Source organism: Thalia democratica, chromosome 4 (genome assembly GCF_965202585.1).
Source record: "Thalia democratica chromosome 4, ktThaDemo2.hap1.1, whole genome shotgun sequence".
In the NCBI taxonomy this organism is placed as follows: Eukaryota; Metazoa; Chordata; class Thaliacea; order Salpida; family Salpidae; genus Thalia; species Thalia democratica.
In genome coordinates, this window is record NC_139168.1 from 63,171,213 (window position 1) to 63,190,873 (window position 19,661).

At 27.6% G+C, this 19,661-nt stretch overlaps 1 protein-coding gene across 2 annotated transcripts; it reads right to left on the reverse strand.

Moving 5' to 3' along the window:
• On the reverse strand, positions 1 to 15,995 carry LOC145834568 (exocyst complex component 3-like). 2 transcript variants are annotated; one of them, XM_082942024.1, is made up of 20 exons: positions 15,820 to 15,995; positions 13,979 to 14,148; positions 10,352 to 10,481; positions 9,877 to 10,008; positions 8,559 to 8,668; positions 8,169 to 8,282; positions 6,811 to 7,000; positions 6,389 to 6,464; positions 6,139 to 6,232; positions 5,691 to 5,859; positions 5,213 to 5,300; positions 4,841 to 4,965; positions 4,491 to 4,582; positions 4,047 to 4,122; positions 3,296 to 3,480; positions 2,315 to 2,423; positions 1,944 to 2,027; positions 1,433 to 1,525; positions 984 to 1,117; positions 439 to 565 (listed from the first exon to the last, which is right to left on the reverse strand). In XM_082942024.1, exons 1-19 carry the CDS (start codon positions 15,952 to 15,954, stop codon positions 1,010 to 1,012), a joined length of 2,280 nt encoding a protein of 759 aa, XP_082798150.1. In that variant the 5' UTR covers positions 15,955 to 15,995; the 3' UTR covers positions 439 to 565; positions 984 to 1,009. The 2 variants fall into 2 exon arrangements, with proteins under 2 accessions (XP_082798149.1, XP_082798150.1); XM_082942023.1 differs by lacking the exon at positions 984 to 1,117 and having other exon boundaries at positions 1 to 565.
• Positions 15,996 to 19,661: the final 3,666 nt, after the last annotated feature.

Consider the following 19,661-nt stretch of genomic DNA (forward strand, 5'->3'; position numbering starts at 1 on the left):
AATTTTTAATAAGCATAATCAAAGAATGAAAAATCTATTTTAATTTAAGAAAAATGCATGTTACAAAAGTTTGGGTCTAAACTTAGAATTACTAAAACATCTTCTTAGAGCATTTTTGATTTAATTAAAAAATTGCACATGAAAAATAACAGCAAACTAAAGGTTTAAACTGGAGTAAAAAACTTTAGCTGAAACACTGACGTGTAATAAGATTTGTTTTAATTTAAAGTACTTCATATTTTCAAGCACATTTAAGGCGTTTCAATAAAATCATTTCAATAAAATCACTTTTATAAAAGTATTTACAATTTAAAAAAAAAGTATACGACATGAAAAAAACTCGATTGCAGTTTCGACAGTAAACAAATAAAAATTTAAAGTAGGCACAAACATAACAACAACATCAGTACTTGTAGATGTTGAGGAAATTTGAAACTTTCCGCTGCCTGGCGCCTTGCTGTGCGTTGAAGCGTATCGCGCGCGAAACTTCGGAAAATATTGTATCTGGAGTTCTCCTCGCAGACTGGTGGCTCCGTTTGAACGCCGATATTGCGGTGGTCGACAGCTGATGTTTTTTTTAAATTAAATTTTAGTTACTAATGACCACATATAAAAATTATACTTCAAAAATCAACAAAGTTTTATTTAAATCTCATTACTATGGTTTTAAGTTTGAATTTAATGACAGGGGGACCATTTGAGTAACTTAAATTTTATAACATTATTACTGTGAAAATGAAAAAGTTTTGAGGAAATATTTTTTATAGGGAAGTTTACTCGTAACTTAAAATACAAATTTTAGAGCTATTTGAAATGTTTATCAATACAAACGTATTTGAGTTTTTACATTTTAAAAAGTAAAAAAAAAACGTAATCTTTCAGTCTAATTGCACACTTAATGTTAACGAAATTACAGTACATGTTAAGAAATAACGTAAAAAAAAATTAACGAGAGATGCAACTGAAACAATAACGAAACGAACAAATTCATGCCTCAACAAATGGAGGATTAGTTTCTGTTGAAGAATCCGGCCCTGCGGTTGGACCGCACTGATGAAAACACGGATCTGATTGGCTTGGAAGATTTCTTCATTTCCAACGTCACCTCGTCGGAAACCTTTCACAATAAAAATCATGCAGAACGTAATAACAACATAAAGTATGGTTGGTTAGAACAAAACTTAATTCAAAACAAAATAAAACTGACTTGGTTTCGCTGAAACTTTTTTAAACTTGAATAAAAATAAAGATTACGATTTCTTTTAATGTTATGATAGTACAAAATCTTAATGTACTTTTAAAAATTTCAAATGGCTTATTTAAATGAAAAAAAAAACATTTTATTAAACATACTATTTTGAGGTAAACATAAAATGATATCATGAACTAACAAACAAACAAGGCATGCCTGTTTTAAACAATAAACTCAAACCTCTTTCGATTCAGATCCGGAATAATCGCCCCTGATGGCCAGTATCGCTTGCAATTGTTCGCTTGTCGCGTCCTTGTATTTGGAAACTAACCCCTGTTATCAAAAATTCAAATAACTTTTTGATGAGCAAAGCTTGAGTCTTTTAATTTTTTTTCATTTAATTCATATATAAGTATGATTTTTTTAAACTAAGAATTTTGTGAAAAAACTTATATTTTTATGATATTTTGTAAATTAAATTTATATAAATAGTTTGCAAACAAAATATTTTTACAAACTTTACAGACGTTTAGTGTACGTTGTTCTGTAATAAGTTTATTTATCTATTTTTTATTATATAAAGCTATCAACTTTAAAAAGTTAACAATTTAACAGCATAAAGCTTAAAAATTCTTTATTTTCGGAAATTTGAAATTTTTTAAGTAAGTAACATAAAAAAGGTTGTAAACAACAACTGTAAGGTATCTCAATGCAGATTCGCAGCAATGTACCAAGCTACGTGCGAACTAACCGACAGTTCCAAGGTCATCATGCTTTTGTCTTGCAGCTTGACCACTTCGGATACGAACCTGAGCAAGTCGCAGCTTTCTCGTTCCTGCAAGTTGTAATTGTGAAAATAAATATTTGTTGTCTAACTGATGAAAAGTTTGTTTTACTAAATGCAAAAAGCTTGTTGAAAAATTAAGACAAAATGTTTTATCTTTGCTGAGGCTGTTTAAACAACTTTAGCATATAAGCTGTTTACTTGTACCAAGCTAACAACACTACATTACAAAAAATTTATCAACAAAATAAAAATAATTATTACTATAATGTTCGCAAAACTGTACAAATGTTTTTCTCAGACATGTAAAAAACTAGATAAATAAATAAAAAACTGACGCAGTTTTTGCTGGTGTACCTGTCGAACCAGGCGGTCAAATAGTCCTTGTCCTGGTTCAACCTTTCTGCGACCAGTCCCCTCTCATCGTCGTTGTTGCATCTCATCCGTCTATAAAATAATTAGCGTGTAACATTTTGTTTGTTTGGTTATAATAGTATGTGCAGTCATTAAACATAACAAAACTACTGAGAATATTAAGAAATGTAAAAAAATATATGGAAAACAATTAAAGATTTTATTTTAAACCACTTTTTTCTTATAAAATTGTTGTTGTTCTAAACCAAGGTTTCCCAGGGTAAGCTATGACAGATATTCAGGGGGCCATGAGCAGCAAAGGAGGGAGGGGGCATGAGCAGTAAAGGAGCCAGTGGGGGGCCATGAGGCCATAATTTGAAACTTCCACTAGACTTTGTGGAGTTGCATATGAAGAGCAAAAAAAGATTTTAGGTGTTCTTAATGGCAGTTTTTTGAGTAATCTTGTTGGAGGGGCCATAGCTTTTTTTATTTCTTTAAAGAGGGGGCCATTTGAAAAAAGCTAGGGAAAAACTGTTCTAAACAGTGAGATCGTTCTACTAAACAAAACACCAAGAGTAAACACCAAGAATAAACAAACCACAGTAAACCATATAAAACAACAATAAGTACACAATTCAAGAACTGTTTCACATCAAACACACTTTTATAGTAAAACTTAATTTTTTTTATTAAACAATCATTATACTCTAAAAAGGATTTCAAAAGTGGGCCATATCAAAAGGGGGCCAAAGGGGGTCTTGAATAATTAAGAGGCCAAAGGGGGACACGCGGCAATAGTTTAAAACTTAAACTAGATATTCTGAAGTTGATGATGATGAGCAGAAAAAAGTCTTAGGCGTACTTAACATTATTTTTTGAGAGAAGAGGTCTTTTTTTTTAACTTCTTCATAGGGTTCCTTATAAAAAAAAGTTTTGGAAACTCTGCTCTATACCCTCAGACCGACCTGTCCAAGATGACTTTTAGGTATTCGACGATGGCCCTGCGCTCCGCTTCGACGAGCAGGTAGCTCAAGTACTGAGGCTCCAACGAGCAGAAGTCGTTGTAGTAGTCCTCCAGCGTGGCGCAGAACGTCTCCACGCACTCCCCGTTGCCCACAGTGCCCCTCGTCAGCAGCTTGTCGAAATGTTCCTGCGAAAATAGAAAGTTTTTAAATGTTCCTATGAAAAAGAACACTTCGATGAACTTGGTTAAATAGTTGATATTTTGAGTGAAAAATAGGTTTTTAGAAAAAATAAACTTATTTACTGATGTACTTTTATTTGCAAGAAAATAATAAACATTAAATTTACAGACTATAATCTTCTGGTGAATATTTTCTGCAACTGATTTTCTTTAGCTTTTATAAAAAAATAAAACATATCTAAGTACTACCTTATTAACAATGATTTAAGTCAAGATTCTTCAAATCCTGCTTTAAGAAATATTAAGATATCTACTGTCCATAAAATTGTTTTCAAATAAATTTTCAAGGCAATTAAATACTTTGGCAACACATCAAATATTGTAAATAATCTTAGTGAGTTAAAAAAGCTGTGTAATATATAGTTTAATTCCAATTATTAACTTATCAAGTGGAAGTATAAACCAAAAAAAAAAATTAATTTTCTAAAAACAATCATTACTTAAAGTAAATTTGAATAATTATTTAATAAACATTTTTTATTAGGCTGAAAAAATAACAGATAAAAACGTACTTTAACATCAAGAAAAACTTCATCCAACAGATAATCGCATCCAACTTTGCCGAATTGCAGCATATCCGTTTTGAAGCTAATAAAATTATTTTAAGTTTATTTAAGAAATTAGTGATATATTAAAATTTTTTGACTACACATTACAATTAATTAATCTTCGAGTAAGTTAGCATAATATCAAGATTTATAAACTACATAGTATTTTTTTTTACTTTTACCGTAAAATTAATAAAAAGATAAATTCGCATAAAACCTATATATAACAGTTTTATAAGTATATGTATTTATAATTTAAAACAAAATTTGAAATTATCAATTTAAGTAAATTGCAAAGTTGCAATCTTATACTTTTTAACAGGATCAGATAATTGTTAAAGACAAGTTAGAATGTTCGACTGCTGGTTACAGCAGTTTATACCAACATATTGAAACGAATAAACAAACTCTAATAGAAACTGCACATTGCTTTCCTCCTCACCAAACGGATTGCTGCTTTCAACTTTCACTTCATCGGTCATCACGTCTTGCAGCTCGTTCTGTAAAAAAACAAAACATAACTTTTATGAAATACACATTTCAAATAAACTACATGGGAGTGTAACATTGAAGTTGTTGCAAATTAAAAGCGTTGCGTGAAACTTCAGCTTTTAGAAAACAATAATATTTATGTTATAAATGTTAAATGGAAGTTTGCATAACTTTTGAGTTGTCACATAAAACAATGCTTTAAAAGAACAAACCATACGTAAAATTTAATTCTATAAAAAAAAACTTCATGGTACAAGTCAGCCAACCTCGAACTTGGTGGCGTACTTGATGAAGGCGAGGCAGTTGTTGATGATGGCCACCATGAAAGTGTAGTAGTTGGCCGGCTGAGTTCTGTCACGGAAGTGCTCTTCCTTGTATGACGTCATAGCGTCTGTTACGAGTCATTGTATATATATTAAATAAAGTTTTAAAATTGTCAATCATAATTTATCATTATAATATCTTCATTTTATCTCATTTATACGTAGTTTTCTATTGTTGATTTTTTAAATAGGTAAAGTTTTAGCCTTATTGAACATGCCTTATCACAATAATTTATTTTGATTAGACTTCATACAATAAAATGTGTTAAAAAATTATATGCTGAATTTTGTTTATTAAAACAGTTAAAATAACACCTGCGTAAGTATGGAGAAATTCTTTCATCTGATCAACACAAGCTGCTACAACTTTTTTCGTTAATTCTTTGGAGATTGTTTTAGCAACCTGATAAAAATATTTTTGTGAATTAATTATTTCTAATGGTAAAAATTAACTTTTCTCAACTACAATTCAACCACATTTAAAAACAAAATAATACTTTTTGTTCATTTAAATGCGTATACGAGACTTGTTGTAAAAAAAAAAAACATTATCGAAAGTTGAAGGTAAAATACAAAAAGTGAGGTAAACTATTTAAAACACAATATATCAATACACATATATTTTTTTTATTGTGCAATGTTGGAATCAGACATCAAAACTACTTAAAAGGCCACTTAAAAAAGACACACAAAAAAAAAGAAATTAATTCGTACTCAACAAATTAAAATAAGAAATGAACACAAACAAAATTAAATTCAAAATATCTTTATTAATCATTAAAAAACAACAGACTTCGATGGTTTGCTGGATCATTTGGAAGAATATAACGGGCAGGTCGGTTCTCTTGTACCCTTCCTGGTCGGTCTCCGGTTCCTTCTGGCTGGACGACCAGTCGGCGACGTCCTTCTGCAGCGAGTTGTCGATCCACGACCTCAGGTTCGCGCAAGTCGTCGAGTAGTAGCTGTGTGACGTAACAAAGAGTGTGAAAACGTTTTACGTGATGTTTGTTGGTGTGAGTTAGTTCAAATTGTGATGGCTCGTTATTGTGTGGTGTCAAAAACAGTACTTTGAAAAAGAAGCTTTTGAAAAACAAATAATTATGAAGTAGTAGATCTTTATTTAGCAACAAAGTAAAAATAACATAACGAATATTTAATTGTTAAAACTTGAATTGGATAATCAAAATTCATAATTGAGCAAAAACTATTATCAATTTTTTGTAAGTATACAAAAAAGTAACTTTTCGATCAACTGTGTGCGGGTGTCTTCGTCGAGTAAAGGCGGCAAGTTGTCGACATCCAACCGAAATTCCAGTCTGCCCATCATTTGTGACCCTTTAAATGTTTGAAATTTAATAATTTTATTGTGTTAAGTTCAACAACTAAAACTAAAAAAAAAACATTCCACTACCAAAACCTTACTATGCAATTACCGATATAAAAAATATATCATTTTACCTATGATAATGTTTATACTTATTAACTGCTAACCATGGTATTCATTGAGCCATCTCAAGAGAGAAATTATTTCGTTGCCTTCTAAATTTATGTCGATGAGTGTTTGCAACTGTAAAACGGAAAATATAACAAAACGCTTAATAAGAAACCAACACATTTCGTTTAATAAAATCAAACTGACGTGCAGCGAAGCGACTTTAAAACAAAAAATAATTAAGAAAACGTTTCAAAAGATAACAACAAATTATATTTAATAGTTGGTATGTCCGAACCACTAAAGCAAATTTGAGTTGAGTTAGGAGTGTGCCCGGTTTAAAAATACTAGCTATTTAAAAAACCTTTTTGTTTACTGTAAACATAACTGTTTTAGAAGTTTTAATTGAACAAAATCATTTATCTTACCTTAAACATGTTGTGAAAAATTCAATTTATCAAAATTATAAAATCAAACTGACGTGCAGCGACAGCGCCTCGTGGTACCAAATGACGTACTTGTCGAAAATGTTGTAGGACGGCGGGAAGGAGTACCTGCAGACGAACTTGGCGACCAGCAGGTCCTCCACTACCACCTGCCTCAGTATTTCCAAGTGCCTCACCAGCCACATGTTGCTCTCCTCGCGACTCTCGTGCACGTCGCTCTCAACTCTGTTGGTGAAAATTATCCGCGTGAGTTTGATGATTGTCGGGTGGCTTTAGGCCAGGATCTCTTAAAGTGGGCGAAATCGCATTTTTCAAGGAATTTTTTTTCAAATATTATTTACAGGTTTCTACAAGGCTAATGGGTACTTTGTTTACACCAGTTTTTTTTTAATATTAAGGTTAAGTAAACTTAGAAAAAGTAATGTTTAGTGTAAAAAAGTTAATTATGTTTTCGTGATTAATTGTAATTAAAGTGATTATACTATCATAACTACTTAAGGCCTTAGACAAAATTTACATCACTAATTACCCTTTTTCATAGCTGTTGCTTAATATCAGTTGCCTCTTATTTACTAAAACCATTCACAGCAAACATGTGTTAACAAACTTACTTAATTATACTTATTAAATGACAATAAAAAATCTTTGTAGTGTCTTTAAAACAAAAGTCCTCGTCTTAGTTAATTTTTTTTTTTAATTTTATACGGGAATTTTTTACCACATAGTGTTAGAATTTTACACAAATGCACTAACCATTAAACATACAGATTTTGGATGACTATTACGCACAAAGTGTAACGTTAAGGTTTTGTAATGTATATTCATTTAAGGACTATTATTTTAATTCAAGTTGTTATCAGTATGGTATAAAGTATTATTGTAGTAGTTTATATTTATTAGTATAGTATATCGTAGTATATATTTATGATTGTAGTAGCTATAAGGTATTAGTGTGTTATTAGTAATAATTAAGTTAACCAGTGCAAAAACAATGTCATACAGCATAACTTTTGCTTAAAAACAGCTTTACACATGATGATATCAACCAAACGAAGGGACACTTTTCCGCAAAGATACTTTTTGCACGGGTTGACCCTTTTTATTTTATTTTTTTTACTATCACTGTCACCCCCAACCCTTATCTTTTGTCAGTATTTTTGTTGTATTAACTTTTTTTTTCTTTTTTTCATAACTTTATGTTACAAGCAAAATTGACTCCCTGTGCGAAAATGAACCTTTGTGCAAAATGTCTTCAAGCATATTTGACCCGTCCCCATGGTGACCAGCTCAACTAAAACAAACTTGTAACTAAACCTGCACACAACCTAAACCTTTTATAAGCTATAAGCGTTTTATGAAGCTTTGAAAGAAAAATTTAGTAAACAATTTGAACCTGGCCTCGACGGCCTCCTTGAGAACTTCCAAACACTTCACTCCCCATCTCTTGGGTCTTCCCGGAGGCAGAAACCCGTTCGCTTCCTTGTTTTGCAGCAGTTTCATGTCCGTTCTGTAAAAAATATTTCTGTAAATACGAGAAATCGATTTATTTAAAACTAGCACACTTGTTTTATTAGCTTCAAAACTAAAGCTAACATCAATTTTACTATGATATTCTTGTTGTTGTATTTGAATTTCTTTTAAGTATTATTGACAGCTATACACTAAAAAAGAGAAAAACCGAATGCAAAGCATTAAAAGTTGTATTGAAAAACTCTCTTTTATTGGCATTCAGCTCAAGAGTATTTTTATTGCTCACAAAACACTGAAGCATTCAAACTGTCACCTTTCCTCTCTTTCGACTATTCTCAGAGCGGTGGTTATGTTTGTGGGATCCTTCTTCACCGTTTGTATCGTTTTCGCCAGAACGCGCCAAAGTTGGTTGGCCAGCTCGGTCTGCCAAAAGTTTATTTGATTAAGTCCAATAACACTATTTGCTTTTACTCTTTAGTTGATACTTTCTATAAAAAAATGTTTTGCTATATTTTAGTTTGTATTCAAATAATTAAATAGTTAAAAGCAGTGTTGCTACCTTTTAGAAGAGAAATAAAAATCTTTTTAAATAACTAGTCTGAATTAGCTAAAAAAGTAATCAGATAAAACAAAAATAAAACTTCAAAACTACTTCAAGTGTTTTTTTTAATAATAACTTTAAGACTGGATAAAAAAAACTGAAACATGATTGTAACTTAAAACATTAAATTTATAATGAACTATAAAAAAAGTTATAAGTTTTCAGCCCAGTGAAAATTCTATAACATTGTTAAATCCACACTTATGGTCTACACGTGCAGTTTTTATTTTAAGGTAATATATCTTTAACTTTAAAGAATTTTGTAAAGGTTTCAAAACTGTTTAAAATTCACTATTTAAGACTAAAAATAAATCAAAATACTATTATTCCTTCTTAAAACCTTTAAAACTTTACTGTTATAAATGAGAAATTTAACAAAAGGGTTGATCATGCCAATTCGATCATCAGACCACAAGTTTCGGTAGACTGAGACCGGTTTCGTCCTTATTAGGACTCATCAGTCAGTCACAACCGAAAAACTTGTAGTCGTCAATCTACAAATTATCATGCTTTCACATGAAGCAACCATTTGCTGGCAATGATTAGTGACTATTTTTGTTGATTGTTATAAATGAGTTAAGGTAAAACTTCAGTTCTATATTTTATAAATAAATCTGTTATTTGTACTAAACTGAAACACTATATTTTAAAACATCCCAGACTTTTATATTTTGTGGTTATTTTGTTTGGTAAAATAAAACTCAATTAATTTTACTATGTGTTAACAGAAAAGTAATACATAAAATGTAATAATAAAAAAATTGTAATAGTGTCAGGTATTATAAAACATTGTAGTTATTGAGTAAATAAAATAGTTAGGTTTTTGTCAAACCTAATGTTTTAACGACACAAAATTAATTTCGTGAAACTAGTTTAAAGAAATAAATACAAAAATAGACTTAAAGAACCAACTATAAGTATTTTTCAAAAAAATAATTAGATGTCAAAAGTTTTTATTTAAACTCATACAAACTACTTTTCAAAACTTGTTGATTTGAATACTTTGAACACAAATGTCTACTCAACTAACAGACAAATTTTCTGCTTCTGAAAAGTAAGTTTGGAGCTGCCTGACGTCCGACTCGCTGTGGTTCGCAAGTTTGTGCTGCTCGTAAAGCAGGTCGTCCCGGGAGTTTTCCAGGTCAGTTAGAACTTTGTGTGCCTGCACAAAAAAAAATTATATTCAATAATATCACTTCTCGCTTCAGAGCTAACACAATTCAAAGTGACTGTAATTGGTTTGGAATGCTTGTAACATAAAAAGAAAATGTAAACTAAAACAAAAACAGTTTATTGAAAGATCATTAAAGAGGAAAATTAATTTTATACAAAACCTTTAAATGTAGTTAGTGAAATATGGCATATTATATATATTTTATATTAATTTATAAAAAATAAGGCTATATGAGAAGTATCAGGTTATGCTAAACTGCTATTTGATTTAACTTATCTTTGGAAAAATACTCAAAAATGTATAAATGACAAAACTTAATAGTCAAAATAACCAGTAAAAGTTTTCCATCTTTCAGCATTGCTCTGGCTTTTTCAACTTCATCGGGCACTTCAAATATGTTTTTTAAATTTTCCATTGCAGTGGCAAGTTGGCTGTGCTGAGATGTGATGTCCTTGATGTCTCTGATGATAAATATATAATCAAGAAACATTAAAACATGTTTAGGCTATTTTTATTGTTATTGGTTCATATCAAAATAATGTTGGTCACTGTATTTCAAATTATGATATAATTTAAACATACTTGCATTAAAAAAAACTAAAGTCAATCAGTGATACCAAGTTTGTCAATTCTCAGACATTGATATAACTTTATGATAAATAAACATATAAAAAATTTTAGGTGAAAAACTTAAACAAAACACTAAAAACAACATATTGCCTACTTATAAAAACTTATTCTAGTGTACTTTTAAGTTAAACTCAATAGTAAAACCTCTGGCAAAATAAAAACAAAATTGAATTATTTAAGCAAACCGTTTATAGTTTGGAACTAAACAATTTAAAAAGTTTTTTTTTCATTAAAAAATATTTGTATATTTAAAATAACAATCACACTAAATTTATAACAAAAATTCTCACAAAAAGACAAAAGTAAACCATAATGCATAAAAAAGTTCACAATATTACTTTAAAAATATAAAAAAATACATTTCATTTTTCTTAAGTTTATTTTACTACTTTCGTAGAAAGGCTCATCAGAAATTAAATTTTACTAAGTTAGAGTGAATTGAAATTGAAATAAAATCATATTGTAGCTTAAATTTTTAAAATATAAAATGACGTAATAATCGAGTTTTAAAAATTAACTAAATGTTTATGCTGTATACATTTGATATACTAATAAAACTCGTTAGATTAAATTAATTCAAAACTCTTTAGATTAAATTTCATTAGTATATCAAATGTATTCAGCATAAGCATTTACTTAATTTTTAACATTCGATTATTATGTCATTTTATATTTTAAAACTTTAAACTTATGATTTTATTTCAATTTCAATTCATTCTAACTTAGTAAGATACAATTTCTGATGAGTCTTACAACGAAAGAACTAAAATAAATTTAAGAAAAATGAAATAAATTGTGTTATATTTTTTTAATAATTTATGTACCGGAAAAAACTGTACAATATTAGTTGTTTTACAAATTTTATTTGATGCATTTTTTAAGAATTTACAAATACTCATAAGTCTCATTTCGTTTCTATGAAATATTTTAAATTCTTTATAAAAAACATGAAGGTAAATGTTTTACTTTCTTTTTATTGGTATATATTTACCTTAACTGTATTAATAAAAGCATGTTGATCGAATCATAGTAACTCTACTTTCTTCATTTTATTTCGATACATACTTTTGATGATTTGTATGAAATTTTTAATTATTTCAAACTTAAAATTAAAATACTTTTTCTAAACTTTGTCAATATTTTCAAAGAAAGTTGTGGAGTTTTGTCTAGTAGGTGGGCCAGATGCGGCAATTTTTATACATAACAGGCCACAATAATTTGATTATTTTGATTAGACTGAATAACTTTATAAAATTAGCTATGTCTACAGAGGAAGCTTTAGCAATAATAGAAGCCAAAGGACACACATTTATAATTATGAAACTTAAACACAGTGTTTCATTTATTTAGCAATGTTCAATAAATAAATAACTCTACAAAACTAAGTTAACAAAACTACTTATACTTAAACAATAACTACTTATAACAAAGATGTAATCATTATTGTTAATTATTCATAGTTTATAATTGTTTTCTTTCTGATAGTGTTTAGTAAACAGTGAATAAAACAAATTGCATACTGTTTTATTTTGTTACGTAGTTTTGATATGATAAACAAATCTATTCAAACAATAATAAACATAAGATAAATGTAAAAAATCAACAAAAACAATATGATTTATATAAATTTTAAACTTATTCACGTTCAAAACTATATACTAAATTTTCAAGGTACAGCTGATTATTTTAATCAAAGAAAAAATAATTGAAAGTACATTACTTACTCAAAATTTATTAACAACTAAGTTATTGTAAAAATACAAGATTGCTTCTACTGTCTTTGAAAAATTAAAAAAATACACGCTTTTGTTTCACTAGTAGAGTACTGTTGTTTATTTAAACATTTTTAAGTGATAAACGGCTGAAATTATATACACAATTAAGGGTATAGGGGGGTAAACACTTTTATTCAAATTAAGTCTTATTTTATATAGTTTTTACTAAGCTACAAGATGCTTTTTACAGATTTTGAAAATTCAAAATAATTTTTGAGATATAGTCCGTCAAAGTCGGAGGCAACAATAGGATCATTATGGGAGGCGCAAACTAAAACAGCATATAACTAGAAATCACTAAAAATCTATCTTTTCCTACGTTTTTTGAGATAACTACCTCAAACTTTCAGGAAATGACCCTTGCAATATTTAGATAATTCTGTTGGAATAAAATTTAAAAAGTATAAATTTTATAACAAAAAAACAAAAAAAAACTGTTATTTTGTTTGTGTTTTATATATAATTTTTAGTTTTTATAAAATTCTTTCCAACAAAATTTTCTAAATATATCAAGGAACATTTCTTAAAAGTTTGAGGTAGTTATCTCAAAAAAACGTAGGAGAAGATATATTTTTAGTGAAATAGTCTATTTTTGCTGTTTTAGTTTCCGCCTCCCATAAGGAACCTATTGTTGCCTCCGACTTTGACCGGCTATATCTCAAAAATTATTTTGAATTTTTTAAATATGTAAAAAGCATCTTGTAGCTTAGTAAACACTATATAAAATAAGATAAAACTTGAAAAAAAGATGTTTACCCCCCCCCCTCTATGCCCTTAATAGTAACAAATTTATAAAGTAAACAAAATTTAAAGCTTTTAAATTTAACTTTTTAGGCTACATAAAATTATTAAACGATTCCATAATAAAAACACAACTAATTATCATATATATAATTTTCAAAACTAAGGTTTTAACAACTAACAACTCATAAACACATACAAGTAAACAAGCTAAAACACAATGTACAATAATGCTCATTCATAAAAATCATAAAATATCAAGCTCTAAAACATTAAATCCTCATAAAATGTTTTATTTAAGTTAACTTTTGCATTTAATCTTTTTATCCATAAATTTTCTTTGTAGTCTAAACTTTTAAATTCAGGTTGTTATAAAAACATTATCTTGTAGGCACTGTCCAATCCTAAATTTTCAATATCAGTATGATTATTCTCAAAGTAGTATTTAAATAATGCTGATTCATCTCCTTTACCAATAGAGTTAAAACTTCTTTGGAATTTTTTCCAGTTATTTCTATGTGCATTCTATCTTACACTAAAACTATTTTTAGTCTGACTTACATAGATTTCTTTGCATATTGAACACTGAGCAAAATATATTCCATAACTTTTATAGTTTAATTTTGGTTTTTGTCGAAGTCTAATAGTTGAGTAAATAGATATTTTATATCTTAGCCATTATATTAATGGCCAAAATTACTATTTTGTTTATAATAATAAAAAACTAAGTTAAGTCATAAAATCATAAAAAGTATGACTACAATCATTATTACCAATTAACTAATTTTTATCTAGCTTGTAAGCAAACTCACCTCATTTTAACACTTAAGGTGCCAACAGACGTATACATTCTGTTGACATCCGACATGCTTTCTTTTATTTCTTTAACTTCTTGTAGTGCTTGTTTCATCTGGTTGAGACCTGTTTTAACCCCATCAAGTTGAGACTGGACAGCTGCTTTCAGCCGGGCTTCAACAGAGGCCTGGGAAACAAAAAACATATCTTATAAAATTAAATTAATAGTAAAGATTACTAATACTTTTATACTACTTTCTCCAAAACAGCATAACAACATTTTTCTTAATAAGTTTATTCTAATAATATACTTTTGAAACAATCAAAATCAAGTTTTGACTTGTTACTGATAGGAAAAATTGGTTGAAATGAGAGGTGCTCAAAATTGAAATGTTTATTAATACTTTTGCAGCTAATTGATAAAAAACACTAACTAAAGTCATAAAGTTGTATTTACAATTTTATTTTTTTGAGATTTAATCACAATTACCAGATACTTTGTAGAGCTTAACAATATCCAAAGTAGTTTCTGAGATATAAGGGATCAAATTAAACAAATACTTTATAGTAAGTGTATGCTAAGACAAAAAAAAATATTTAAAATGTACTTTCTCCTCTACGTTTTAAGGGCATAGAGGGGTTCAACATTTATTTTTAGAAAAATTAACATTTGCTCTTACTTTAAAGCTTAGAGTTCATAATATACAATAATTTTAATAGAACAAAAAATAATAATTAACTTTAAAGATATAACACGTTTTTAAAAAAAACTAAGTTATAACCATATGAAAACAAAAATTTTCAAAGCCAATTTTCTCAGAATTTTGAAAAATTTACTTAAAATCTATCTTCTCCTTCATTTTTAAATCAACTTATCCAAACTTTTAGGAAATGTACTTTCTAATATTACAAATAATTTGCAGGAAGCGGTTTTTTAGAAATTAATATATATAAATTTTTGAACTAAATAAAAATATAAATCTTTTATTTTTTGTTTTTATTCTTTAATTTTTTTTTATTAAATTAAAACATATCCAACAAATTGGGTAAAATTTATTAAAGATTACTCTGAAAAAGTTTTTTTTTTAATTGCTCAAAAACTGAAAGAGGAGATAGATTTTAAGTGAAATGATCTATTTTTGCCCTTTAAGTTTCCGCATCCCATAAAGAACCTATTGAATGCTTTTACTTTAAATGCCTATATCTCAAAAGTTACTTATAATTTTAACAAGCGGTGAAATATGAAGTAAGAAGTAGTTTATCAATAATGTAAAAAATTAAATTTTTAAAATAAAGGTAATTATTCTCAAAGTTGCATACTAATTTTGTTTTCTTTTAGAAAAGTTGTGGTCAATAGTTTTATTCATTCCAACATGTTTATGTTTGTATGTTTAAAACTAGCTGATATAAATACTATCTGAAAACTTTAAACATTAGTTCAAAAAAGAAAATAGGAGATAAATTTTTAGTGAATTTGTAGGTTTCTGAGAAACTTTAGATTGAAGAATTGTACTGTATACATTTGTAACATATTTTTTATAAAACTCTATAAGTCAAAACTCATTACATCTTTTCAATTCCAAAAGTGAATTATCAATATTAATTAAACATGTAGATATGAGAAAAAACTATTGTTCAGAAAATTATTCTTGGTAGCTATGGCTTTAAAAAAGTTATAAAAAACAACCAGAAAAGTACTCCATTTAGATTTTTAAACTCAATTATTAGGCACAGCAGTTACTTTAAGGTAGTATTTAAAAATGGTTTTAATAAAATACTACTAGTTTCTAATAAAAGAAAAATTAATAAAAATTTTGGTTAATGATACAGACATTGCACACAAAAAAATTAAACTAACTTTTTTTCTAGCAATCCTTCTTTGATATTGTTCAACTTTATCTAGTTGATCAGCTCGTGAAAGCATGCTTGCAATTTGTTTTATTGCCTTTTCCTGTGCCTCTTTTTCCGCTTTTTTAATAAATGTTTGCTCCATGTTAACTTTTTAAACTAACATTCAATATATTCAAACAAAAACATTTCTAAATTTTAAATAATAATTAAAAAAAATTATTTTAAACAAATAAACCAAGCTTTGGAAATAAGTAACTAAACTGAAAAAGTTAACTATAATTTTTTTTATCAGATTTTAAAATAATCTGCATGACTCAAAGCCAACAAAATATGTATCTGAACTGCTATAAGAAAATTCAAAACTTCAATTACATCTATTTTATATTGTCTGTTTATTTTTTTTGTCTTTGATGCATTTTATAACTAATATTGTTTATTGAACAACAAAAAATATTTCTTAAAATATTTGGTACAAAAACCTGGTGTACATAAGAACCTTTTGCTTATCTAGTTGCACACCACTTAGATACAGTTTAACATCATTACTACAGACTTTTTATCATCTGTTGTTTGATTTGTTGACCTTTTAGACTTAAAAAAGATTTAATATTTTTAATAATAGTTTCTTTTACATCACATAAATTTATGTGGTGTAATATACTTTGAAGTATTTCAATTACATTTTCTAATTAATAACTTTTCTTAAAGTTTTAAATTTCTCTCGAACACTAATGAACAGGGTTGCCACCTTAATAGTTAAACAATCTTCTCTGAGTGACCAGAAACTTCCCTGAGTTTTTTTCAAATCGTTAAAAATTTTATTATTTATTAAAATATTACAATGTTAGTTCAAAGAATATTGAAGAACTAGCCGCAAGGCTAAAAATTTCTATATAAGCACTTAAAATTAATTAAAATTAACTATTTTGAACAAAATATTTAAACTGGATTATCTAAATCTCATTCTAGATCTAGAAAAAACTTTCCCTGAGATCTTTTAACAAATCTAAAAATTTCCCTGAAATTTTAAGAAAAAAAACAAAACTGCCCTGCGTTTCCCTGAGTTAAAAAAAAAGAATCGAAAATCCCTGAGTTTCTCTGAGATTTTCATTATCTTAAAAATTCCTTGAGTTTTCCTGAATTCCCTGAGTGTGTGGCAACCCTGTAGTGAAGCTTAGGATCTAAATTTGGTTAGGTTAGAAGTAAGAATTGGGACTAATCATATTCTACATTATTTGCAGGAACTCTTTCTAATTTTATATGATATTCAATATTTATTTACTACCAGGTCAAAAATTCTACAATGTGCTTTTAAAAAAGTAAAGACATTTTATGACTGGGTAAGGTACACTTTATGAGGTATTTATGAGTGTATAACCCTAAACTGAAAGTTTAGTTATTTTATTATGATTTTTTTTATGTGACAACAAAAAAGTTTTATTACAACATTTATTTAAGCAAGTTTCCAAAGCTACTATAGGACCCCTATACCATCAAGTCATGGGTTGGTAAAATAGTTGGCCTTTATGAGCTAGAGATGTTGGTTAGCCAACATCCAAAGTCTCAGGTGGGTCTGGTTGACTGTCTGTCAGCACTTCATTACACCTTGCATATATACTAAGTGTATACATCATGATAGTTATTATAATTATTTTGTTTACAGATAATAGTTATTATTGTGTTAGTTAAGTAAACTGTTATTAATAGAAAAAATATTTATTATTAACATATTTGAAGTGATTAGTATTAAAGATGCCTATTAATTGATCTTAAATAAATTTTTAATATTCAACACCAGATGTAGATGCAGCTAAGTTGCGGTAATTCCCAAGGATGATGTCACACCAATATCAAAGTAAAAAATAGTTTTATTTTGATATTGAAATGCTCTAAATAAATCTGAACTAAACCCTAATTTTAGAATGTGCTTATAACAAAATAAACACATCAATAAGATAAGACATTTATGAAGTACGCATCAGCTTAACGTACGCACCCGCGTAAGATACGCAGTAATTTTTTTTTCTTTTAATTTAAATATTTATTACGAGCATAAAGTTAATTTTATAGGCAAATTTATTAATTTTTCAAAAAAAACATATAACTTTAATGTCAATTATTTTCCTTATCTTAAAAGCTATCTAAAAATTTTTTTTTAGAGAACGTACCTTTGTCTTTAATTAAAAAAAAAATTGGTTTGGGGTTTGAATTATTTGCACATATAAATATTATTTTATATGTGCAAACAAAATTTTATTTACTACAAAGTTTAAAAAATTCACGCACACTTATTATTTATCTGCGGTGTTTTTAGGATATCTATTAAATACAAATAACTATAAATATTTACAGATAGAAATGAAGACGAGCTGTTTACAGCAAAGATGGAATACTGCAATTTCTGCTGACCTTTCAACTTCTTTTAATACTTTAACTAAATGCAAAACTTTATCGTGTTATGAAAAAAAATCTCACTGTAAAATTTTGTGTTTATTTTAAACTAGAGTTCAATAACAAAACAAAGTTTGTAACTTTGATAACTTGAACAGTATATATGTTACTATTTAAATAAAAATTATTTATCTAACACTTAAGTAAATAAACTTAAACAACTAAAACAAACAAACTTTATATATAAATCGTTTTTTTAATAAAAATAGGTCCCAAACTAAAACTAGAATTCTTTAGACTAAGATAAAGTTTTTTAATTATTTTAAAAGTTAATAAGCACATGGATTAATGCTTTTCAAAGTTCTATCGTTGTAATTAAAAAAAGAAATAAAGTGTAAAGAAGTAATCAAAAATATAAATAAGAATTATAGTATAAACTTATTTTATGACATAAGCAAGGATAACAAAAACAAAATCAGCACATTATTAACTTACCTATAACTAGTAATTTAATATGTCTTAAAAAGTCTACTAGATAAATAAATTATAATTTTAATTAAAATATGTAATATTATCAAAGTACGACTCGATAAACGTAAAGTTTTTTCGTAAACCAGGTCCTTAGACCAAACTTTTTGAGCGCTTTTTTATTGTTCAATAGACAGTATATATATTGAAAAATAAAATAACTTTCACTTAACAAAAAATTCACATATAATAACCTACCTCCTTTGAAGTTTAATCATTTTTAGGTTATTGAAGTTTAGTGATGAAAATAAATTATTATTCTGTTTTTAGACTTAAATGGTTTGTTTGTACACAAAATTCTTAGACCAAACTTTTTTAAAGTTTTTTTATTGTTGAATAAACAATAACAATCTTTTACTGGCTATAACTTTTTGCACGCACAATTCTTGTGCTTCATTTAACATAAAAAAACTTAAATAAACTTGCTTTATTGAATATTATACTTTATTGAACGACAAAAAAAGACTCTCAAAATATTTGGTCCTAGGACCTGGTGCACAAAGAACCTTTCGGTTATCAAGTCGCACATCACGGATACCTTTTAATGTCTTGTCCAGGACTTGTCTATATGTCTATACTAGTGTATACATGTATCTAATTTTTACCAAGAATTGATGTTCTTACCGTTAAAGTTGGCTTATGAATGATAATTAAATCAATAAAAAAAGACTCTACTGTAATTGTAATATTTCTTCGTCTTATATATATTGTTTAATTATAGTTTAACTTAACTTAGCTAAAAAACAAATCATTTACATAAAATAAACAATAAGTTCGTCCATCTTAGTTTTTTCTAATAACATGATTTTTTATTTTTTTTATTTTTAAGAATTCTCCTAAATTACTTCTTTACACGTTATTTCTTCTTACAAGTAAAACAAAAAAAACTTTGAAAAGCATTGATTAATATTTCTATTAAATAAATAAATT

Coding starts and splice junctions, on each gene's coding strand:
- LOC145834568 (XM_082942023.1), bottom strand. CDS start 15,954: ATGGAGCAAACATTTATTAAAAAAGCGGAAAAAGAGGCACAGGAAAAG. Junction 5,301..5,690: donor TGATCCAGCAAACCATCGAA/GTCTGTTGTTTT, acceptor TATTTTTATCAG/GTTGCTAAAACAATCTCCAA. Junction 4,966..5,212: donor ATTTCTCCATACTTACGCAG/GTGTTATTTTAA, acceptor GACTCGTAACAG/ACGCTATGACGTCATACAAG.